This window comes from Bufo gargarizans, chromosome 3 (genome assembly GCF_014858855.1).
Source record: "Bufo gargarizans isolate SCDJY-AF-19 chromosome 3, ASM1485885v1, whole genome shotgun sequence".
Taxonomy (NCBI): domain Eukaryota; kingdom Metazoa; phylum Chordata; class Amphibia; order Anura; family Bufonidae; genus Bufo; species Bufo gargarizans.
The window spans coordinates 152858220-152883956 of record NC_058082.1 but is presented as its reverse complement, the minus strand read 5'-3'; the positions used below and the strand labels follow the sequence as shown (position 1 = coordinate 152883956).

The following is a 25737-nucleotide window of genomic DNA, read 5'->3' as shown; positions in this document are numbered from 1 at the left end:
GTGGAATCTGGTTACGTCAAATCCATGGGCCCTAAACATCATAGTCCAGGGATACAGAATAGAATTTTCTTCAAAGCCTCCAAACAAGTTTTTAGTTACAACCCACAACAGGGGAAAAAGAGGCAAGAATCTGGCAGGGAATTCAGGACTTAATCTGATCAGGAGTAGTCATAGAGGTAACAGACTCCGAAAAGGGGAAGGGGTTCTATTCAAGTCTCTTTCTAGTCAAAAAACCTGACAACACCTTCTGCACAATAATAAATCTAAAGCAGGCATCCACAAACTGCGGCCCTCCAGCTGTTGTAAAACTACAACTCCCACAATGCCCTGCTGTAAGTGGATACCTGTAAGCTGTTCGAGCATTCTGGGAGTTGTAGTTTTGCAACAGCTGGAGGGCCGTAGTTTGAGGATGCCTGATCTAAAGCCTCTGAACAGATCTATAGCGTACAAGAGGTTCAAAATGGAGTCAATTGCCTCTACGATTCTGATGATTCCATCAGGTGCCTTTATGTTGTCATTGGATCTAAAGGACGCCTACTATCACATACCAATTCATCAGGCCTCCCAGAAATATCTAAGGTTTGCGGTAAGAGACCCCAGGGAACTCCTCCACCATTTTCAGTACGTAGCTCTCCCCTTCGGTATCTCATCGGCCCCAAGAACATTCACCAAGTTGGTGGTGGAGATTATTGCCTTTCTACGCAGGAAGAGAAACAATATCATATCATCCCTTACCTAGACGATTTCCTAATAATAATAAAAAAATAAATAATAGGCAGCTCAAAAGAAGAAACTTCCCGGACCACAAAAGAGTTTATAAGTACCCTTTCAGGTTTGGGATGGGTGATAAATCTAAAAAAAATCCATTCTCACCCCATCTACAAAAATAAGGTTCCTAAGCATAGCGTTAGATTCTGTATCCCAGAAGACCCATCTACCCCAAGACAAAGTAGGAACACTCAGAGACAAGATAAGTCGTTTTCAGAAAACTCACAGGTGTTCCATTCAGAGGGCAAGAAGCCTGTTAGGTAACTTAACCTCATGTATAAATTCAGTTCCATGAAGTCAGGCCCACACAAGAACCATGCAGACATGGATCTTAAAAAAAAAAATGGGACAAAAAACTGTCATCGACAGGATAATACAGGCACCACTAGTGGTCAAAATAGACCTAGACTGGTGGAAGAAAGAGGAAAATCTTTTCCAAGGTACAGAATGGCTCAGGATTCCAGAAGCTCAGATCATAACCGACGCCAGTGCTTCAGGTTGGGTTGCAAAGGTAGGCAGAGAGTTTTTTCAGGGAGACTGGACCAGGTCCAACTGTTCTGTTCACTAAATCCAAGAGACAGATCATGGGCTGTAGATGCCTCAATAAGATGGGAGTGGGACCTAGTCTATGCATTTACACCTTTTCCGCTGATTCCTTGCTTATTACAGAAATTACAGAATGAAACAGCAACAGTAATATTAGTAGCTCCCCACTGGCCATAGAGAAGCTAAGCTAGTTCTCAATCTGAAAAATATCTTTTCGGACGACATGCTCTCTCAGGGTCAGGGTGGATAAAAAAAAATCAATGATTTAAAAAAAAAAAAAAAAAAAAAAGGATTTTTTTTTGCTTTAAATCTGATTTTTTTTTTAATATAAAATGCTTTTTGAGGAAAATATATTACCATCCAAAGGTTATTCCATCATGAAATAAAGATTCTTTTTTTAATTATGTAGAATAAGGCTGCATATGTTTAATTTTTGGGGTAAATAAATTCCATTAATACATTCACAATGTCATGCTTATACAGAGGTTTTTGTAAGGGTACTTTCACACTTGCGTTTTTCTTTTCTGGCATAGAGTTCCGTCACAGGGGCTCTATACCGGAAAATAACTGATCAGGCATATCCCAATGCATTCTGAATGGAGAGTAATCCGTTCACGATGCATAAGGATGTCTTCAGTTCAGTCGTTTTGACTGATCAAGCAAAAGATAAAACCGTAGGCAAGCAAGAAGAGAGTCACATCGGCCATTTATCTTAAAGTCTGGAAGAGATTCTGCAGTTGGCTGGGAGAAGAACATCCGGGCACCTCTTCTCCGCCTGTTAATAGAATACTAGATTTTCGGCAGAACGGACTAGAATTGGGCTTGAGGCCTAGTACCCTTAAGGTCCAAATATCGGCCTTAAGCACCTTTTACGATCCAATCTTGCAGAACACAGATGGATAATGAGATTCATTAGGGCTACCTCTAGATTAAGACCAATCTTAAGATCAAGGATTCCTCAGTGGGACCTAAATACAGTTTTAGAAGGGCTGAATAGACCCTCCCTTTTCCCCTTATCTGAAATCTCTATTAAACACCTGTCCTTCAAAACTGCTTTCCTAGTAGCCATCACTTCGGCCAGACGATTAAGTGAAATTCATGCTCTTTCCTGTAGAGAGCCATATCTTAGGGTTTTTGAGGATCGTATTGTGCTAAGACTAGATCCTGGATTCCTCCCCAAAGTGGTATTGAATTTTCCCCGAGAACAGGAGATTGTGTTACCATCTGTTACCAGCTACCCAGAGAAGGAGTTAGAAGAGAAGATACAACTCCTCGATGTTAGGAACACCATACTACAGTATTTAGATGCAGCCAGGGATTTCAGGAAAGACGACAACCTCTTAATCCAGTTTGGAGGCCAAAATAAAGGAAGGAAACTTTCAAAGACATCGATAGCTAGATGGATCAGATCCACTATAGAATGCTGCTACTCCCTTCAAAACAAACCTTGTCAGGAGGATATAAAGGATCATTCCACTAGGGCTACGGCCTCTTCTTGGCCAGAAAGAGCTAGTGTTTAATTGGACCAGATTAGTAAAACTCCTACCTGGTCCAGTCTCAGCACATTTGTAAAACACTATCGCCTTAATCTTTACGCCTCCGCAGATTTAGCTTTTGGACAAAAAGTTCTCTAGGTAGTTTCCCACCCTATTTGAATATTTGTTAGTTCTCATTGTGGCCGTCATGGTGGATGGAATGGAAAGCAGATATGTTAAATTGGTATAGGTCTCTATGCCATCTATTTGGGTATGAAGGGGACAGACACACAATTGCTCACCTACCTTGGGGGAGGAGGGGTGGGGGCAATTTAAACTCGCTCTGTGTATTCCTGCCCGTACAGAAGTCAAGGGTCATCTCATATTGTGGCAGTTATGGTGGATTCAAGGAAACGGGATTACCGGTAAGTCTAATTACGGTTTTTCGCTTTTTAAGATGCACCTGGTATTTTTTATCAGACCCGCATGTCAGACCTCAGTTCAGAACCCCATGTCAGACCTCAGTTCAGAACCCCATGTCAGACCTCAGTTCAGAACCCCATGTCAGACCTCAGTTCAGAACCCCAGGTCAGAACCCCAGGTCAGAACCCCAGGTCAGAACCCCAGGTCAGAACCCCAGGTCAGAACCTCAGGTCAGAACCCCAGGTCAGAACCTCAGGTCAGAACCTCAGGTCTGAACCCCAGGTCAGAACCCCAGGTCAGAACCCCAGGTCAGAACCTCAGGTCAGACTTGCATGTCAGACCTCCATCAAAGTTAAAATAAATAAGTTAACTTACATCAGCTGCTCCAACACTACTCTGCAGATTAAGCAGTCTCTTCTGCACTCACCGCTCCTGGTCTACTCCTGGCTCTCGCTGCACTGTGACCTGACTGTAAAATGTCAGGTCATAGTGTGTGCAGTACGTCCTGATGCTGCAGTCAGCGCACAGTGCAGTGTGGAGCCCGGAGGAAGACCAGGGAGCAGTGAGTACAGGCAGCTACACTCCCCACTCGCCGTGCCTCCTGCCTACTAGTGAGTGCTTCCATAATGAAAGAGCTCAATAGCATTTGGGGGGAAAAAGTGCGTCTTAAAAAAATTGGAAGATGCAGTATATTACAAAAATCTTTATGTGCAGGTTTTCCTGCTATTTACAAAAAAATAATTTTAATGGAACACTTCTGCCAGAAAGGGTTACTATTTTAAACTCAATCTTGATATACAACATTGTTTTTTATTTTTTTTATTTTGGCTGTTTCATTTTAGCAGTACTACACTAAAATAAAAAATTTTTAATATTGTCCTTCTGTAGCAATCACCACAAATGATAAGATGTCCCATAGGCAGGTAATCCTTTGTCACTGTATTCCTGCTGTGAGGGGAAGGTACTACGGCATCTTCAGGGCCATAATCAATATTATGGTATTTTTAGAACAGGGATGCCAGTAAGAGAGTCCTCGTGATAGGCCTAGATAAATGTCCACAGAAGAGCATTGCATTTATTAGTGTACGGCTACTTTCACACTAGTAACTTCCGCTACTGATAATACAACCATCTGCATCCGTTATGAATGGATCTGGTTGTATTATCTTTAACATACCCAAGACGGATCCGTCAAGATCTCCATTAAAAGTCAATGGGGGACGAATCCGTTCTCTATTGTGTCCATTTTGTTCTGCATCCCAGGACGGAAAGCAAACGGCAGCATGCTGCGGTTTGCTCTCTGGTATGAGAATGGAAGGGAATGTATTTTGGAGCATTCCTGTTCTGTTCAGTTGTGTTTTGTCCCCATTGACAATGAATTGGGACAAAACGGAAGGGTTTTTTTTTCCCCCGGTATTAAGACCCTGTGATGGATCTCAACACTGGAAAATATTAACGCTAGTGTGAAAGTAGCCTAATGGGTGATGCTCTAATTAAGTCACTACACGGAGGCTCTTTCTGGTCACAGTGATGGTCTGACTGAAAAGTTAAATAAGACTGCCTGCTGTCTTAATACATGGAGTGACTTCAAAAAATGACTTCCAGAAAGCCATCTACAGGTTTTTTTTGTAAAATAAAAACATATAGAATATTCACAGCTTATTCCTCTTTCTCAAAATTAGGGCAAAATTATGATAAGATTGCAAAATCTGAATAAACCGTAAAAAAAAGCAATCTGAATACTAATAGCAGCACTATAGGTAACCTAATAGTCCAAAGTACCAATAATGTAATGTTTTAAAGAGTTTTAAGTTAAAAGTAGCTGCTCTTGGCTAGTCTATCCAAGAGCATAGGGGGAGGGGTAGTCTTAAGACTACAGCTGGTGGCCATTTTACAGAATTGAAGAGGGAACTGGGAATCTGAGAAACAGCACCACAAAAATTACAAAGTACAAAGAAAGGCAAAATGGCACCAGGTATTTTAACTATGCATTATGCTTTCACTGTAAATTTTTTGTTGAAATCCGGAGGATTGCATTAAGGTATTTAACGTATTCACCCATTACTTGCACCTCGTTACCTGTTTTCTCGCTCGTACATCTCCTTTGATGCTCCACGTAACTGTTCAATTTCTTGATTTGTCTTCAGTCTAATTTGTTCCAATTCATCGCGTAGTTTATTTTCATATTCTGTTTTATAATGGTCTCTGCAAATAAGTGATTCAAGGTATTTATAGGATATGTATAGGGGCTCATAACAAGAGTAGATTTACTTTTCTGGCCCCAAAGTTTATTAAGAGGCGTGCACACTATAAGACGTCACTGCATCTACATTAGCCCACAGGCTTACAGTTAGTGACAGGGTCTCTTTAACTAAACTTATGACCTAAAATGATAGTAGCAGAAGAAATTAAGGGGGGTTATCCTGGCAATCCTCTGGATAGGTCATCAAAATCAGATCGGCGGGGGTCCTAGGTGTCGTTTGGAAGAGCGCAGCAGCCTCTTCCTAGGCCTATGTGACATCACTGTACATCGGTCACATGGCCTAGTTGCAGCTCAGCTCTTTTGAAGTGAATGGGGCTGAGCTGCAATACCAAGCACAGCCACTATACAATGTGTGGTGCCATACTTGGAAAGCTGCCAGGAGCCAGCTGCACTCCCCAGAGCTCCAGTGAGCATGGCTGATCGTGGGGGTGCCAGGGACTTGGACCCCTGCCGATGTTATAATGATAACCTTTCCTGAAGATAGGTTATCATTATCTGTACTCAGATATCCCCTTTGAAGGGAGTTTGGCAGTACTTTTGATGCTGTAAAACTGCTGGCAGCACTAGGTAGGATACCTTCATTTATAATTTTATTACCAGCATTAACATGTAAGTGCCCTGAAGCTGGTCCCTAATGCTGAAGTGCTCTCAACTCAGCAGTAAGTTCTCCACAAGCCTTCCTCTAAACCCCTGAGTGACGGGTATAGAGGTCTCCTGGTTGGACTCTACAATCATCACTCAGGATTTAAGGGGAAATGTTGTGGAGCACTGACCGCAGAGAGCATTAGGGACGGTCTTCTGGGCACTTTCAAACTTCTCATTCACAGTGATGCTGATAATAAAACCATACACAAAAGTATGTTTAAAACACTTTGCAGGTCAGAGCAGACTTCCTTTAAGAGAATCACTGAGTAAAGATCACTCTGTACTTGTATGGATGAAAGAGCAACTTTACTTTTAGATTGAAAGGGAACCTGTCATGTTGAACATGGTATTGGCATTGTAGCAAACATGTTATAGAGCAGAAGCTGAGAAGACCGATACATAGTTTCCTGGGAAAATATTCATTTGTATTTTTATTAATTTCAATTTCTGCAAAGGCAAGAGGGCGGTCCTATCAGTGATTGACAGCTTTCTCTCTATATACACTGTCATGGAGGGAAGGCTGTCAATCACTGATAGGACCACCTCCTCCACTTCAAAGCCGAGAATGAGCAGGAATTTAAATGAATAAAATACAAGTTTTACTCAATCTTTTCCCACTGAACTGTATAACAATCTTTTCAGTTTCCTTTGTTCTATAACATGATGCTGGCAGGTTACATTGCAGGTTACAATTAAAAGTTATAAAGAACAAAAGGAAGGGGACTATCGGGGTGAATGACAAATACATTAAGCATCTGAAATTCTGAAGTACTAACCTAGAAGCAACATATTTCTCATACAGTTCTTCTCTTGCTTTTTTGGCATCTTCCAGCTGGCATTGAAGTCTCTCCAAGCGGTCCTCTTCATGGGCACAGCGGACATTCAGTTCCATGTTCTGTCGGTTCAGAAATTCTTTATCTTTTTGCAGCAGGGATACAGATTGTCGCAATGTGCTGACCTGTACAATGGACACAAAAGAGAAAGAGAATAGATCTGCATCTCTGTGCAGTCACATAACTGACGTCAGGTTCCTACTATTGAAAGCCTGTGGGAAAACAATTATAGTTCATCTTGTTTCATGCAAAAAGATTGCCTAGAAGTAGAGCCATAAAATGAATGATATGGTTTATCAACCAACGGTAAAATGAATATTATAATTTTTTCTAGCTGTATCTACAGATCTTTGATTTATGTACTGTCATAAATGTTTGTAGCTATATTGACACAAAGTATAGCCTGATGAGCATCTGATGCCAGGTAGAAATCTCATGTCTGTGTCTATAATTAGGCCTATCTAAATGCAAGATAGTATAAATTCATATTGCCCAATATAAATGCACAAAAACAATCAATGATATGAATACTTATTGTTCATATATAAAAATGAGAATAATAAAAAAAAAAAAATAGTCAATTACAGTCTCCAATTGAACTAGTTTACATTCATAATAGGTGTATGTATGCAGAACAGCCATACAGATATGAACGTCAGTCCTTAGGGTCTACAAACCCCGTGAAAGAAAACTAAGTGTGGATTTTCAGGCTCTTGTCTGTATTGGTTTTCATGCGAGTCACCGCTTTGTTGATGCAGTCCTTGGTGTCACGCCAAATCTTTAAAAAATCCCTAAAAGAGGAATCGGCAGCTTGTACCACAGAAGATGTAGGAACAGGGAGAGGAGTACGAGGGTGTTGTCCATAAATGACAAAGAATGGAGACGATCCAGTAGACTCACTAGAGTGGTTGTTATATGAGAATTCAGCCCATGGTAGCAATTGTACCAAGTTGTTGTGTTGGGCTGAAACAAAATGCTGGAGATAGTTCTCTAATATTTGATTGATCTGCTCTACTTGCTCGGTGGTCTGGAGATGATAACCGGAAGAGAAGTCCAGCTCTATTTCGAGCAGCCGGCAAAGAGCTCTCCAGAGCTTAGGCTACTTTCACACTAGCGCTTGATCGGATCCGTTCTGAACGGATCCGATCATATTAATGCAGACGGAGGCTCCGTTCAGTACGGATCCGTCTGCATTAATAACTTAGAAAAATTTCTAAGTCTGAAAGTAGCCTGAGCGGATCCGTTCAGACTTTCAATGTAAAGTCAATGGGGGGCGGATCCACTTGAAGATTGAGCCATATGGTGACCTCTTCAAGCGGATCCGTTCCCATTGACTTACATTGTAAGTCTGAACGGATCCGCTCGCCTCCGCACGGCCAGGCGGACAGCTGAACGCTGCAAGCAGCGTTCAGCTGTCCGCCTGTCCGTGCGGAGGCGAGCGGAGCGGAGGCTGAACGCCGCCAGACTAATGCAGTCTGAGTGGATCCGCTCCATTCAGACTGCATCAGGGCTGGACGGAGGCGCTCGGGTCCGCTCGTGAGCTCCTTCAAACGGAGCTCACGAGCGGACCGACGAACGCTAGTGTGAAACTAGCCTTAGAGGTATACTGGACTCCACGATCGGAAACAATATGCCAAGGTAGACCATGCAAGCGGAATATGTGTCTCACGAACAGTTTAGCAAGTTCAGCAGCCGAAGGCAGTCCAGCCAAAAGGAACGAAGTACACCATCTTGGAGAACCGGTCCACGACCGCCCAGATAGCTGTATGTTCTGCAGAAGAGGGCAGGTCTGTAACAAAGTCCATGGCAATGTGTTGCCATGGGGCATCAAGAACAGGAAGAGGTAACAACAGCCTGGGTGGTTTGGTCCTGGAGACTTTATTCTGAGCACAGACGGTGCAGGCAAACACATAATCACGCACATCCTTAGACAGTGTGGGCCACCAGTAGTGGCGAGACAAAAGTTCTGTGGTCTTGCAGATCCCTGGGTGACCAGCCAGTTTGGAGTTGTGCCCCCAAGCTAGAATACGTTTTCTTTTGGCAGATGGCACGAATGTCTTTCCGGGAGGATTCTGTCAGTGTTTTGATCTGTTCACCATCAACATTGCGTGCAGCAGCAACCACAGCCTCCCAGACACTGTTCAGAGAGGTGTACTGTTTTCCCTCCTTGTAAATCTCACATTTGATGATGGACCACAGGTTCTCAATGGGGTTCAGATCAGGTGAACAAGGAGGCCATGTCATTAGATTTTCTTCTTTTATACCCTTTCTTGCCAGCCACGCTGTGGAGTACTTGGACGCGTGTGATGGAGCATTGTCCTGCATGAAAATCATGTTTTTCTTGAAGGATGCAGCCTTTTTCCTGTACCACTGCTTGAAGAAGGTGTCTTCCAGAAACTGGCAGTAGGACTGGGAGTTGAGCTTGACTCCATCCTCAACCCGAAAAGGCCCCACAAGCTCATCTTTGATGATACCAGCCCAAACCAGTACTCCACCTCCACTTTGCTGGCGTCTGAGTCGGACTAAAGCTCTCTGCCCTTTACCAATCCAGCCACGGGCCCATCCATCTGGCCCATCAAGACTCACTCTCATTTCATCAGTCCATAAAACCTTAGAAAAATCAGTCTTGAGATATTTCTTGGCCCAGTCTTGACGTTTCAGCTTGTGTGTCTTGTTCAGTGGTGGTCGTTTTTCAGCCTTTCTTACCTTGGCCATGTCTCTGAGTATTGCACACCTTGTGCTTTTGGGCACTCCAGTGATGTTGCAGCTCTGAAATATGGCCAAACTGGTGGCAAGTGGCATCTTGGCAGCTGCACGCTTGACTTTTCTCAGTTCATGGGCAGTTATTTTGCGCCTTGGTTTTTCCACGCGCTTCTTGCGACCCTGTTGACTATTTTGAATGAAACGCTTGATTGTTCGATGATCACGCTTCAGAAGCTTTGCAATTTTAAGAGTGCTGCATCCCTCTGCAAGATATGTTACTATTTTTGACTTTTCTGAGCCTGTCAAGTCCTTCTTTTGACCCATTTTGCCAAAGGAAAGGAAGTTGCCTAATAATTATGCACACCTGATATAGGGTGTTGATGTCATTAGACCACACCCCTTCTCATTACAGAGATGCACATCACCTAATATGCTTAACTGGTAGTAGGCTTTCGAGCCTATACAGCTTGGAGTAAGACAACATGCATAAAGAGGATGATGTGGTCAAAATACTCATTTGCCTAATAATTCTGCACTCCCTGTAGATCGTGCAGGGCAAGGGCTCTTTTGTTTATCATAACACTTCCGCCCGGCAGTGTGTTCGGTGACGTCACCGGTTCTGATGGGTGGGCTTTAGCAGTTTTACTGGCGAGGGCAGCGCAAAAGCCTGCCCATCAGTGCCACGTATTCTTTTTTAAATCTGTTTTTATTTTCTGATTGCAGATTTTTTATTCTGTTTCCTGAATATGATTATGGGGAGGTCATCTTGCCTGAGCTGTTCTTAACAGCATTTAGATATATGCGCTAAAGCACCCACCATTTGCAATAGACACACAATGAACAGGAGGGAACCTCATTGATTTATATGGGAGAGTTTGCAACACATTATACATAAGTGCGCCAAATTCTTTGTTTCTGGCCCAACACTTAATGTTTATAGGGTCTCCTGATTCACCTCCCCCCCCCCCCCCACCCCCTTCAACAGCAGCTGTCATGGTAGCATAAAGTCGGGCACATTGGATTTGAACTGCCCTATCCTTTTGTTCTCAGGAGATAAGCCACTGCCAGAGGTGTCTGACAGCCAGTGGCTTTCTCCCCTCTGTGCATTTGCTATGTATTCATGCTTGGCCAAGCCGAGCACATATTATATATATATACACGCATACACACACACACACACACACACACACACATATATACACACACACACGGGAGGTTAGGGAGAGAAAGCTGTTGGCTAAATGATCGATCCCCAGCTACCTTATGTATAGGTTAGGGAGAGAAAGTTGTTGGCTAAATGATTGATCCCCAACTACCTTTGTGAATACCCAGCTTTAGGTCTTTTTCCAGAAGGATGAGCCACCACCAAAGGTAGAGGTCTGCGAGTCAATCCTGACAGCTTATGAATTATTTTTTTCACATACTAGACTTTACATCACGTTTGGTATGTGAAAAATCTTTGCTGCACAAGCTAAAAAAAAAATAAAAATAAAAATAAAAATCTTTGCATTTATGTCTTGCTTAACCCCTTCATGAATACAACCTGTATATTTAAGCAGGCAGTGTGCGGATCATTTTTAATAGCACACTGCCATTGCCTGGATCGAGCTGTTATTATTTAAACTTGACCTTGCTAATGTGCCACAGAATGTTACTAAATTGGCACAAATGGCACCAATGGCATGTAAGTATTAGGTTCTAAAATTCAGACATCCGAATTTTCTCCTTCACACTTTCAGGTTTAGGCACACATTTAGGGTCCATTCACACGTCCTGTTTTTTTTCATCCTGAAAAACGGTCCGTTTTTTGCGGATCCGTTGTTCCTGAAAATGTTTCCGTATGTCATCCGTTTTTTGCGGATCCGCAAAAAACGGGAACATGTATACATTTCAATTATCAAATAAAGTTGTTTGGATTTCTTTGAAAAAAAATTGAAAAAAAAAAAAAAAAAAAAAAAAAAAAAAATTTGTTATGTGTTTCCAGGAACGGAATCCGCAAAAAACGGATGACATACGGAATGACATCCGAATGTCATCCGTTTTTTGCGGATCCATTGACTTTGTATTGTACCAGGATCCGATTTTTCAGGACAAGAATAGGACATGTTTTATATTTAAACGGACATGCGGAACGGAACAACGGAAACGGACAGCACACATTGTGCTGTCCGATTTTTTCCAGGACCCATTGAAAATGAATGGGTCCAGATCTGGTCCTGATCTGTTCCTGAAAAAACGGAACAGATCAGGAAAGAAAAAACGGACGTGTGAATGGACCCTAATCATGCTTCCTTCATAAAATGAATGCCAGTGCCTATGCCATAATATGCTCACATCATACCCACTCAAAAAAAATATATTGTCCTGCATTTTTGCACTTGCTGCCCTGTGACTGGATCTACTCCAAGGGTACGACCACATGGCATTGTCATGTCGTGGTTCAGAGCAGTCCACCGGTCTATTTAAAGGATCCTAGCGACCAGCCAACAAAGAATAAACGCTCACTTGTTGGCTTATCACATCTTCTATGTACAGTCGTGGCCAAAAGTTTTGAGAATTACATAAATATTGGAAATTGGAAAAGTTGCTGTTTCATAATAGCAATTTGCATATACTCCAGAATGCTATGAGGAGTGGTCAGATGAATTGCATAGTCCTTCTTTGCCATGAAAATTAACCTAATCCCCCAAAAAAACTTTCCACTGCATTTCATTGCTGTCATTAAAGGACCTGCTGAGATCATTTCAGTAATCGTCTTGTTACCTCAGGTGAGAATGTTGACGAGCACAAGGCTGGAGATCATTATGTCAGGCTGATTGGGTTAAAATGGCAGACTTTACCTGTTAAAAGGAGGGTGATGCTTGAAATCATTGTTCTTCCATTGTTAACCATGTGTGACCTGCAAAGAAACGCGTGCAGCCATCATTGCGTTGCATAAAAATGGCTTCACAGGCAAGGATATTGTGGCTACTAAGATTGCACCTCAATCAACAATTTATAGGATCATCAAGAACTTCAAGGAAAGAGGCTCAATTCTTGTTAAGAAGGCTTCCGGGTGTCCAAGAAAGTCCAGCAAGTGCCAGGATCGTCTCCTAAAGAGGATTCAGCTGCGGGATCGGAGTGCCACCAGTGCAGAGCTTGCTCAGGAATGGCAGCAGGCAGGTGTGAGCGCATCTGCACGCACAGTGAGGCAAAGACTTTTGGAAGATGGCCTGGTGTCAAGGGCAGCAAAGAAGCCACTTCTCTCCAAAAAAAAACATCAGGGACAGATTGATCTTCTGCAGAAAATATGGTGAATGGACTGCTGAGGACTGGGGCAAAGTCATAGTCTCAGATGAAGCCTCTTTCCGATTGTTTGGGGCATCAGGAAAAAGGCTTGTCCGGAGAAGAAAAGGTGAGCGCTACCATCAGTGCTGTGTCATGCCAACAGTAAAGCATCTTGAGACCATTCATGTGTAGGGTTGCTTCTCATCCAAGGGAGTGGGCTCACTCACAATTTTGCCCAAAAACGCAGCCATGAATAAAGAATGGTACCAAAACACCCTCCAACAGCAACTTCTTCCAACAATCCAACAACAGTTTGGTGAAGAACAATGCATTTTCCACCACGATGGAGCACCGTGCCATAAGGCAAAAGTGATAACTAAGTGGCTCGGGGACCAAAACATTGACATTTTGGGTCCATGGCCTGGAAACTCCCCAGATCTTAATCCCATTGAGAACTTGTGGTCAATCCTCAAGAGGAGGGTGGACAAAAACCCACTAATTCTGACAAACTCCAAGAAGTGATTATGAAAGAATGGGTTGCTATCAGTCAGGAATTGGCCCAGAAGTTGATTTTAAGAGCATGCCCAGTCGAATTGCAGAGGTCCTGAAAAAGAAGGGCCAACACTGCAAATACTGACTCTTTGCATAAATGTCATGTAATTGTCGATAAAAGCCTTTGAAACGTATGAAGTGCGTGTAATTATATTTCACTACATCACAGAAACAACTGAAACAAAGATCTAAAAGCAGTTTAGCAGCAAACTTTGTGAAAACTAATATTTGTGTCATTCTCAAAACTTTTGGCCACGACTGTACACATAATAATTATCAGTAGTAGGTATGCAGATTTTCTACATTTTTTCCTTTATGTCTTTCATATGCTGTGGACACATCACATGTGAATTCGACCAGATAAAAAAAAAAAAAAAAAAAATAGTTTTTTATAGGGGTTGTTTTTTTTTTTGCCTGTAAATAATGTTTCTATTACAGATGTTGAATTGAAACAAAAACTATATCAGAAATTTGAATAACTTTTCTGTATACAATGATTCATTACTGTAATACCCAGCACCAGTCCAGCTCACCTGAAGGAACTGGGAAGCATGGAATGGCCTTGATCACGATAAGGGCTCATACACACAACCGTTGTTGTTTTGCGCTCCGTAAATTACGGATACCACATTTTGCAGAACAGCCAGTCCATAATAGAACAGTCCTACCTTGTCCGTAGTGCAGAGAATAATAGGACATGTTCTATTTTTTTGTAAACGGACATGCGGACATACAGACACAGAGTTATTTACTTTTCTTTTGCGGCCCCATTGAAGTGAATACGAGCCGCAAAAAAATGGAACAGACATGGACATAAAATACGTTTATGTGCATGAGCCCTTAGGCATATGGTAACATGTGAAAGACAGGGACTCCAGATTATATCAAATTGTGCTTTATTCGGTCAAGGGTGTAAAAGCCAAATACAGAAGACACTGCTCATCTCGAGTTCCTCTCCTCTCTCTTTCAAATGTTACCAATCACTCATTACTAACATACGAATGAACACACCTTTAAAAGGATTCCCCAGGAGCAACCTGTCTTACAATGTCAATAGGATTGGTTGCTTCCACGTGCAAAGCTGCCTAACAATAGCTGATAATGTGATCCTGCCTATGATATGCCATCAAGACTGAGCAGCCTGACAGGAACGCTCACCAATATGTAGAATATGGAAGTGCCCCCGGGGCAGCTCTGCAAGTGGAGGCAACAAGTCCCGCTCACTTTATAGGACAGGTTTCTGACAGTCTATAAAGGATCCAGGATTGGTGGGCTAAAAATAGCAAACTTATATATAAAATATAATAAAGATGTAAAACATTCAAATGAAAATTTGTTCGCAAAAGAAATGACGGACTCAATAACTTGAAAGTGCAGACCTTCAGGACACGGCGCTTATTCTTGTCGTGTGATTGATCTAACTGATATTTACAGCTTAATATGTTAAACATACAGTGTTATTAGTCACAGCGCATTCAGTTTATCTGGGAGTGTGGCCTGCGTTTAAAGCAGCACTAACCACACAAGGAAGTATTTCTTTCTTATTGTTGGCATCTCATTTATTTCCCAAATATTTTCTCAACCGAGGCATTCCTGGTGGTAAGACAACCAACGTGTCCCAGAATCACGCATGATGGCATTCAAACAAAAGGAGAAACAGGCTGACTAGTCTACGCGGCCATATTTCTGCTAGATTACAAGTCTATACCATAGAATTATAGCTAGCCTTATTCACCTAAGGCCGAATGCACACGGCCGTGGAATATGGAAGTGAACGGTCCGTGGTATCCCGGCCTGGATTCCTGCTGACAGCAGGAGCGCACGGCGTCATTGGTTGCTATGACGCCGTGCGCTTCATGCCGCTGCTGTACTACAGTAATACACTTATATGAATTATAAGAGTGTATTACTGTAATGCAGCGGCGGCATGAAGTGCACGGCGTCACAGCAACCAATGACGCAGTGCGCTCCTGCTGTCAGCAGGAATCCAGGCCGGGATACCATGGACCGTTCCCATAAGCCGCACTCCTTTTACCCACAGTAAGCACTTTTGGGAGCTGTTGCATGGATGCAAGCATCTTACAAATGACCTGTCCGACTGACAGACTTCAACTCTTTAGATGTCAGACCGAACCTAAGCTTTGACAAGTGTCCAAGGCATTTTGGAAGGTTCCAGCCAAGGTTCATAGTTTCCTATCAGATGGTTGTTTCATCTTGCCAGCAAAAAAATAAAAAATTTTAGTCACACTATGGATCAGATCCCCAACTAAAATTGGCTGAGAGGAATTGCAAACCTCTCAGAAAGCCTTCAGACCCCTTCACTTTTTTTCCTTTAAAAAAAAATATTTCACATTAAGTTTACCGCCATTAACCAGCACTCAATACCCCATAATGCCAAAATGAAATTTTCAGAAATGTTTGCCAATTTATATAAAAAAAATAAAATTATTCAGACCCTTTGCTATGAAGCTTGAGATTCAGCTCTAGGGCTCTCCTATTTCTCCTCATCATCTTTGACATGTTTATATACCTTCATTGGAGTCTACCTGTGATGAATTCCGTTGATTGGATATTATTTGGAAAGACACATCCTGTCTATTTAAGGTTTCACAGCTGACATATATGTGCATATCAGAGCAAAAACCAAGCCATGAGGAGTAAAGAACTGCCTGTAGAGTTCAGAGATAGGATTGTGTGGAGGCACAGGTCTGGAGAAGGGTACAAAAAAATTCTGCTGACTTGAAAGCTCCGAAGAGCAAAGTGGGGTCAATAATTCTTAAATAGAAGTTTGGAACCAGGACTCTTACTAGAGCTGGCCACTCCTCCAAACTGAGTATTCAGGGGAAAAGGGCCTTGCAAAATATAAGAATCCAATGGTCACTCTGGCTGAACTCCAATGATCCCATGTGCAGATGGGAGAACCTTGCAGAAGGTCAAAAAACGCAGAAGCACTCCACCAATCTGGGCTTTATGGCAGAGTGGCCAGAAAGAAGCCTCGTCTCATTAAAAGACACACGAAAGAAGCACTTAAAGGACTCTCAGACTGTGAGAAACAAGATTCTCTGGTCTGATGAAACCAAGATTGAACTTTTTGGCCCCAATTTTAAGCATCAGGTTTGTAAAAAACCAGTGCCCCATATCATCCCTTCAGTTAAGCATGGTGGTGGCAGCATCATGCTGTGGGGGTGTTTTTCAGAGGCTGGGACAGGGACACTATTCAGGGTTGGGGGAAGGCTGAATAGAGCAGAGTACAGAGATATTCTTAATGAAAACCTGATCCAAAGTGCTCAGAGACCTCAGACTGCGCCAAAGGTTTACCTTCCAACAAGGCAACTACAGTAAGCACACAGCCAAGACAAAACAGCAGTACCTCAGGGGCAACTCTGTGAATGTCTTTGAGTGGCCAGAGCCGTGTTGAATCCATTTGAACACCTCTGAAAAGACCCGAAAATGGCTTTCCACCAACGGTCCCCTACCCATCCAACCTGACAGAGCTTGACAGGAGCTGCAGAGAAGAATGGCAGAAAATCCCCAAATCCAGGTTTGCAAACCTTGTGGTATCATACCAAAGAAGACTGTGGAGGCTGTAATTGCTGCCAAAAGTGCTTCAACTAAGTACCAAGTAAAGGGTCTGAATACCCACGTCAATGCAAGACTTTAGTTTTTCCTTTTCAATAAATTAGCAGAAAATGTTAACATTCTGATTTCACTTTGTTATCATGAAGTATTGAGTGTGGATTAATGGGGAGAAATTTGAACTTTTATTATTTTAGCACCAGGCCGCAACATAACAAAATGTGGAAAAAGTGAAAGAGTCTTAAGACTTTCCGAATGTACTGTATGAATGTTCCCCCCAGAAAATGAATATTGATCAGTTCCATGTGAAAGTTAAAGGGGTTGTCCGGGTTCAGAGCTGAACCCAGACATCCCTCCATTTTCACCCCGGCAGCCCCCCTGACATGAGCATCGGAGCAGTTCATGCTCCGATGCTCTCCTTTGCCCTGCGCTAAATTGCGCAGGGAAAAGGCATTTTTAGGAGTTCCGGTGACGTACCGGGGCTCTCTATGGGGCTGACAGGAACCCCGGTAACGTCACCGGCACTGATGGGCGGGATTTAACTCTGCCCTAGCCAGTAAAACGGCTGTCTGGGTAAAAATAAGGGTATGTCTGGGTTCAGCTCTGAACCTGGACAACCCCTTTAAGGCAAGGACTGAGTTGTGTTACAATAAAACCATACAAATGTGTATTTAGAGGTTTAGGAATAACTTAGCAAACAGTCAAGGGGTATTCAGGTAGGTACAAGTTATTCCCTACCCCCAGGATAGGGGATAACTATTAGATCGGTGGGGGCCCTCATATCCCCAGCAGGCCCCTTGCTGCTCCCCTAAAATGACTGGAGTGGCCAGTCGCACAGGCGCTTCGATCATTTCTATGGGAAATATGGCGATAGCCTAGCGCAGGCCATCTCCAGAATTACCATAGAAATGAATAGAGCAGCCGCTCCAGTCATTTTAGCGGAGCAGCAAGGGGTCTTGCAGGGGATACAAGGCCCCCGTTCTCGTGATCGGTGGGGGTTCCAGCAGTAGGACCTCCAACAATCTGATAATTATACCCTATGCTGTGGATAAGGGATAACTTGTACCTACCAGAATACCCCTTTAAGCACTAGGTTATGTTACTCTAGATTGTTAAATTAATTTAGGCCCCAGACCAGGCACCTGAAAAAATTATCACACTGCAGTGCAGACCAGACTTATACAAGACCAGATCCTTAAATTCTCAAAAACGCAAAAATAAAATTAGACCCTGGATAAGACCCCAAAATTCATTCATGCCTTAAGACCATTCTCCTACATTTATTCAGACCCCTAAGTTAATCAGACCCCAGAGCAGAACCCTAAATTAATTCAGACACTAGAACAGGTTCCAGAAAAAATCCAGACCAGACCTTAAACTAATTCAGACCCTAAAGTTTAGACAAAATCCCAGAACCCTAAATTTACCAGACCCTAGACCAAATCCATAAATTAATTCAGACCCCAGAACAGAAAACCACTACTTCATTAGACCCCAGTCCAGACAGACAAATTCACCCCAGATTCTTAAATTATTAGACCCCAAACTAGATCCTTAATTTTCAGACTCCAAGGCTTATGTGGATTTCCAGAAACTAATTTTGGTTATACAGGTTACAGGAAGTAATCCTAATATGTGCCTAACTTTAGGACATTCTTACCAAATATTATTGTGTGAGCTTGTCACAACTGGCTTGGGCACATTTGGGATTAGTAGACCGGTCCGCTCTACTTACATTTCTTGTATCAATGTGATTAGCTAGCTTCTTGTGCATAGCCTATAATCTTGATGACTGTATAACTGTACAGCTTGCCTAAAATAAAATGACCAGTGCTTTGACCTGGTGCTATACTCATATTACGTGCACCAAGCTACGCCTATTAGGCCCTTTGGTGAGAAGACAATTCATAAGGTATTGTATGGTAAACATATACTAACAGCAATGACGACTATGCCGCAGACTCTAGAACATAATGAAAATTCTAAGCATGGTTTACAGGCCAGTTAAGCAGTCCTCTTGTTTTGGTCTGTTCTCCTTTACTTACATCCACGGCTAAATCATTTCTTTCCTTTAACTGTGTCTTATTTGTAACGTCCACGATTTCAAAACGTCTCCTGAGTTCTAATAATTCCCGTTCAAACATGTCACGTTCACTACGGCAAAATAAAATATTAAGTTCTCAATTGAAAGATCAGAGCTTTAGCTAATACAATTTTCATCTAACACATCCTATCTTGTGTAGTGATAAAAGTATTTATTGGCCATTTGCAGGATGCTGATCATGTACATGAAGTATGTAGGGTATGTTCACATCTGCGCTACCTGATCCAGCAGAGGAACAGATTACCGGATTTCACCACATTCGGCATAGCCTGATGCTACCGTTCACTGTCAGACATGATTGACTATAACGAGATCCGTTCTAAATTAAAGCTGTATTCTACCTACTATAAATGGAAAAAAAGAAGCTCTTTGCGCACATTTTTGATCATTGTTTCGGGCCCATCTACCAGGCGTCAAGGTGGCTTCCGCAGACATTTGTACTCTGCTCAGAAGCCCCAGGCAGATGGGTGTTACTCCGTCTAAAAGAGGTGCTTCCCTCAATATATACTATAAGAAAATTTAGACTAGCATATTCATAGTGACAGGTGCATATCCATCAAGCAAACGTGGTTGATAAATAAATGCCTGCACAACTTTACACATACAAACAATAGAGCTGAGAAATGGATCATTCTACCAGGTGTCAAGGTGGCTTCCCCAGATTGGTACCATTTATAGTAGGTAGAATACCACTTTAATTTAGAATGATCCCCATTTCTCAGCTCTATTGTGTGTGTAAAGTTGTGCAGCCATTTTTTTTTATTAACCATGTTTGCTTTATGGATATGCACCTGTGACTATGAATATGAATGTGGCAGTCAAAATTTTCTTGTAGTATAGATTGAGGGTAGCGCCTCAGACTGCCTGGGGCTTCTGAGCAGAGTACAAATTAGGGATCGACCGATATTGATTTTTTAGGGCCGATACCGATAATTTGTGAACTTTCAGGCCGATAGCCGATAATTTATACCGATATTCTGGGAATTTTCATTTTTGAAAAAAAAAAATAATTCACACAAATCTGCTGAAAATTAATGTTTATTGTTAATGTGTATTTTTATTTTTTTTGTAAATCTTTCTTTTTCATTTATATTTAATATTTTGGTGTTTTTATTTTTATTACTTTTTTTTTTTTTTTAACTAACTTTTAGCCCCCTTAGGGACTAGAACCCTTGTCCTATTCACCCTGATAGAGCTCTATCAGGGTGAATAGGAGCTCACACTGTCCCTGCTGCTGTGTGCTTTGTGCACACAGCAGCATGGAGCTTACCATGACAGCCAGGGCTTCAATAGCGTCCCGGCTGCCATGGTAACCGATCGGAGCATTACACTGCTGGGGCTCCGATCGGAGGAGCAGGGGAGAGGGAATCCTGTGGGGGGCGCACTGCGACTGGGGTGGGGGGGCGCACCACTGTTTAATACTGGGGGGAGGGGGGGCGCACTGCGCCACCAATGCTTAATACTGGGGGGGCTTGGGGGGGAGGCGCACTGCGCCACCAATGCCTAATATTGGGGGGGAGGGGGGGCGCACTGCGCCACCAATGTCTGATACTGGGGGGCTTGGGGGGGCGCACTGCGCCACCAATGAAGCTTAATCTCTAATTTATTCATATACAGGAGGCGGGAGCTGGCTGCAGGATCACATAGCCGGCTCCCGACCTCTATGAGCTGTAGCTGCGATCCACGGCACCTGAGGAGTTAACTACCGCAGATCGCAGCTACAGCTCATAGAGGCCGGGAGCCGGCTATGTGATTCTGCAGCTCCCGCCTCCGTATATGAATTAATGTGAGATTAAGCTTCATTGGTGGCGCAGTGGCCATAGCTCCTCCCCTCCTCTTGTCCCCTGTCCTCCCATTGGCTGGAGCGGCAGCAGCAGCACAGGGGGAGGAGACACTGCTCCTTCTCCCCTGTGCTGCTGCTGAGGGAACACGGAGAGCGCTGTCAGCAGCGCGATCTGTGTTCCCAGGACGTTATCGGAATATCGGCAAAATAAATGCCGATACCGATAACGTTCAAAATCCTGAATATCGGCCGATAATATCGGTAAATCCGATAATCGGTTGATCCCTAGTACAAATGTAGCTGATTCCTACACTGCCCTGAAAATGTAGGCTTAGATAAGTCCAAGAGAGGCGGTATATTAGTGTTAGGGACCCGTCTGCTGCGGAAGCCACCTTGACGCCTGGTAGATGGGCCCGACACACGTTGATCAAAAATGTGCACTAAGAGCTACTATTTTTCCTTTTATAGTAGGTATAATACCACTTTAATTTAGAATGATCCCCATTTCTCAGCTCTATTGTTTGTATGTGAAATGTTGTGCAGCCATTTTATTATCAACCACGTTTGCTTGATGGATATGCACCTTTGACTATGAATATAAATGTGCTAGTCTAAATTTTCTTGTAGTACAGTATAACGAGATCCGGTCGGTTTCCGGCATGAGAGCCAGGTTTTTGCCAGACAAAAAACAGTGCATGCAGCGTTTTTTGTCCGGCCGAAAGCCAGCACTTATGATGGAAGTCCTATTGTAGTCAATGGGGTCCAGCGGTGAACAGCTGTCGGAACAGACTACCGGATCAAGTAGCGCAGATGTGAACATAGCAGTAGCCCAGATGACACTTTGATAAAGATAAATCTGACCTCAATTAGATAAAGTCATACAAAAGTGACCCTAACCAGATAAAAACTGTACTGATAGATATTTGGTAGGGCACATGGCTACAGCAAAGCAATGTGCAGAGTCTTTAATGATAAGAGATTTGAGAATATTGACAAGGTAAAGGCACGTGGACATATACAAACTGTAATGGAAGGTACATCTTAAGAGGTTGGATGCTCAGAAAATAAGCAGAAGAAGAAATCATTATAACAATAGTAACATGATAGCGGATACCTTTTCACTTTGTCATAATTTTCTATCTTAAAGTCCCCCTGGTGAATGAGCTGTTTGGTGTCAGCCAGCTGCAGCGTCAGCCTCTGGCATCTTGTATCCAGTTCAGAGCGGCATCTCCTCTCCTCTTCATAACTCTGCCGGAAAATAAACCATCTTTTGTGACTTACCACGAGTGACTAAAAGTTCTACTCTCACGAGTATCACTAGGACAACATTATAAGAAATGGAAATGTATAATGGTCAATGGTTCCAAAGAATTAAGACTAGTGGTGGTGAAGATGTGCGACACTACCAGATCTAAGGCCAGCCATACAAATCGGATACCTGTCTGCCAAACACTTACTTGGACAACAGCTAACCCTTCTTTCCCTCCTCCCCCCCATTCACATTAGGGTATTATCAGCCAAATCCGCCATTTCCAGAGGGATGTGCCCAGGAGCGGACTGGGAACTTAAAGGGGCCCTTGAAAAAAAAGGTAAAGTGGCCCCATGTTGTAGGCAGGTCCAAATTGACAGAAGGCAGGGCCGACACAAGTAGGAGGGCCAGCAATACCATATTGCGGCATAATAAAATACCGCCCCAGCAGAGCCAAAAGACCACAGTGCAACACAATAAACTGCCCCAGCAGCATCAAAAACCACAGTGCAGCATAGAAGAATGCCCCGGCAGCACAAAATACCTCCTTAGAAGCTGCCTCTCTGTGGTGGCCAGCACCAGCTGCCACGTTCTGTCCTCCTACCCCAGTTGTCTCAGGATGGCAATACAGTTAAATTCAGGAATCAGGAGGGCAGCTGTGCTCGCCGGCCAGGTACATAACTACTTGACGCTCTCAGCGTTACTTAACTTTAAGAGCGACAGATCATTACTTACCTGGCTGGCGGCTGTGAGGAGAGCATTAGCCCACCGGGAAATTTCCCAGTAGAGCCTATGGCCAATCCGCCTCTGGACATGCCAGCAACGTACACCAGGAGCTCACGACTCTCCCCCAACAGATGATATAAGGGGATAAAAGGATTTTGCGCTTTGAATTATTTTGTTCTGGCAGGACATAAGCCGCCATTAGACATACTTTGCAGCAGTTTTCTCCCCTGCCCCCAATGAAAGCCCACGCTCAGTAAAAGTTGGGAGAGATAGATGTTGGCCAAATGAGTGTTTCACAGCTATTGAAGGTCCATGGGCAATTTATAGCTCTGGTGGTGGATTATCTCCCCTGAAAACAAAGGCATGGCCATGTTGAAACCCATCTACCTGATTCTCATTTCCTCTAACATGTGGAGATGTGGGAGGCCTTACATCTCTCCTGACATCTGTAGAGTTGGGAGACCACCATACGTTTTAAATGGACAGATGGTCCCACTGAAGTAGCTGGGTTCTACCTATATACATCTAAGGCTACTTTCACACCTGCGTTAGGTGCGTATCCGTATGGTATCTGCACAGACAGATCCGCACCTATAATGGAAACGCTTGTATCCGTTCAGAACGGATCAGTTTGCATTATGAAGAACAAACTGTCAAAACAGATCTGTCCTCACTTACATTGAAAGTCAATGGGGGACGGATCCATTTTAAATTGCACCATATTGTGTCAGTGAAAACGGATCCGCCCCTATTGACTTACATTGTAAGTCAGGACGGATCCGTTTGGCTCTGCATCGCCCGGCGGACACCAAAACCCTGCAAGCAGCGTTTTGGTGTCCACATCCAGAGCGGAATGGAGGCGGAACGGAACCAAACTGATCCATTCTGAACGGATCCTTATCCATTCAGAATGCATTGGGGCTGAACTGATCAGTGTGAAAGTAGCCTAACATATATTACCAGCTTGGTGTACCGGCTGGCACATGAAATCAAAGCTTGCGGCTGATACTGGTATGTGACGAACACAGGGCATGTTGACAGTGATGCCGAACATTTGAGGTTATAATACATCTTGATATACGTACATGCCACATATATGAGATATAAATACACAAAGGTGCATGCTGATTTATCGCTGTACAATGGTGGTATAGAAGAATACACGTCACATACCTGTAAAATGTGACCTTTTCAATCAAAAGAGAGCTAAATATACCAAACACACACACCATGCAAAACATCTGGAAGAAGTTGAAAAACACGCTTAGCTAGATTTATCTTATGTGGTTTCCATGTTCATAAGGCAAATATTGACTAAGCCATAGGTCAGTATTACCCACCAAGAGAAATAAATCTGAAGATGTACTAAAACAGAAGCAGGCTAACAACATCTACTTTGCATTGCTAAAATCCTGCAAAGCAAGAGAAAATACAGAATCAAAAACAGGGGCCTGCATAATGCAAGAAGCATATGTGACATGTGGATGGCCACCGCGGTTAGCCGTTTCATTCCCGTTTACAATACAATATCCCACTATAAACTGGTCGGGAAACCTAGCTATGCTATAACCTGTGAGAAACCGATGACGCACCTCGAGCAGACCCTTAAGCTGCTGCTTGTATCCGTTCATCTCCTCAGACTGCTTGCCATTCTTCATTTCAAGATCACTTATTTTAGTTTTCAGTGGTTGGACCTCTTCAAAGAAACGGACCTGAAAACGGCAAAACAGACATGTCACATTGTCACACTGAGAACGGCGATTGGAAATATGGGAAACTGCAGCTTTACCCCCTTATAATGGTGGCTACTCCGCCCGCAGTTGGTATTAGTGTCTATGAGATTGATACTGCAAAGACCCTCAAAGAATTGAAACAATGGACTATGTCAAAATATTCAGACTAGAGTTAGCCACAGACATGGGAGGGGTGCATTTATTAAAGGGGTTATTCCATCTCGGCCTTTCTTGGGGAGGTGGAGGTATGGAGATAGCCGAGTGGACAGCGCCCCATCGTTTCTGTAACTCCCATAGTAGTAAATAGGAGCAAAATGGCCCAGAAAACTATGCTAACTCCCGAGTTACAGAAATAATATAGCTTGCCATGGGAGTTATGGAAACATTAGAGTGTGGGCCCCTCAGATTTTGTCATCATTTTAACCACCCTGGGCCAGAGCTTACTGTGGCTATGAAAGGGCATCTGTCAGCAGATTTGTACCTATGACACTGGCTGACCTGTTACACGTGCACTAAGGCATCTGTGTTGGTCCCATGTTGATATGTGCCCGCATTGCTGAGAAAAATGAAGTTTTAATATATGCAAATGAGCCTCTAGGAGCAACGGGGGAGTCGCTGTTACACCTAGCGGCTCTGCTCTAGGTGTCCTATCTTTTGTCATATCTTGCGGATCGCGGACCCATTCAAGTCAATGGGTCAGTACTGCAGCACGGAGTTCACATGACCGATGCCCATGTTTTAAGGACTGCTATTTGCGGTCCGCAACATGGGAATGGTGACCGTATGGTCGTGTGAATGAGCCATAACTCATAGCCTATAAGGTAGGTCCCCACCCGTCAGGGGTGTCCGTGCACGTGGTGTTTAAGCAGTTAACCAGGGCTGGACAGGAAAAGAGGAAGTAGGCTCTGTCCCTTAGGCTGCATTGTGTAGCAATCCGTGCTCTTTATCATTCACATTGGGTTTTGGCTTTAAAAACTACATAAAAACCTGATCAATACAGAGTTGTGCAAGTCCACCTTCAGGGGACACTTCCATTACAGAGGGCTATTTCTTTAAATATAAGAAACCTTTTTTTTTTTTTTTACTTTTGC

At 43.2% G+C, this 25737-nt stretch overlaps 1 protein-coding gene across 1 annotated transcript in view; it reads right to left on the bottom strand.

The window, feature by feature from the left end:
* PIBF1 (progesterone immunomodulatory binding factor 1) overlaps positions 1-25737 on the bottom strand; it is a 241984-nt gene that overhangs the window by 194526 nt on the left and 21721 nt on the right. The window contains exons 5-9 of the mRNA XM_044285104.1: positions 24506-24625; positions 22053-22186; positions 19097-19205; positions 6897-7078; positions 5292-5417 (exon numbers count right to left, since the gene is read on the bottom strand). Coding sequence (XP_044141039.1) covers positions 5292-5417; positions 6897-7078; positions 19097-19205; positions 22053-22186; positions 24506-24625 — 671 coding nt within the window. The remainder of the gene's footprint in view (positions 1-5291; positions 5418-6896; positions 7079-19096; positions 19206-22052; positions 22187-24505; positions 24626-25737) is intronic.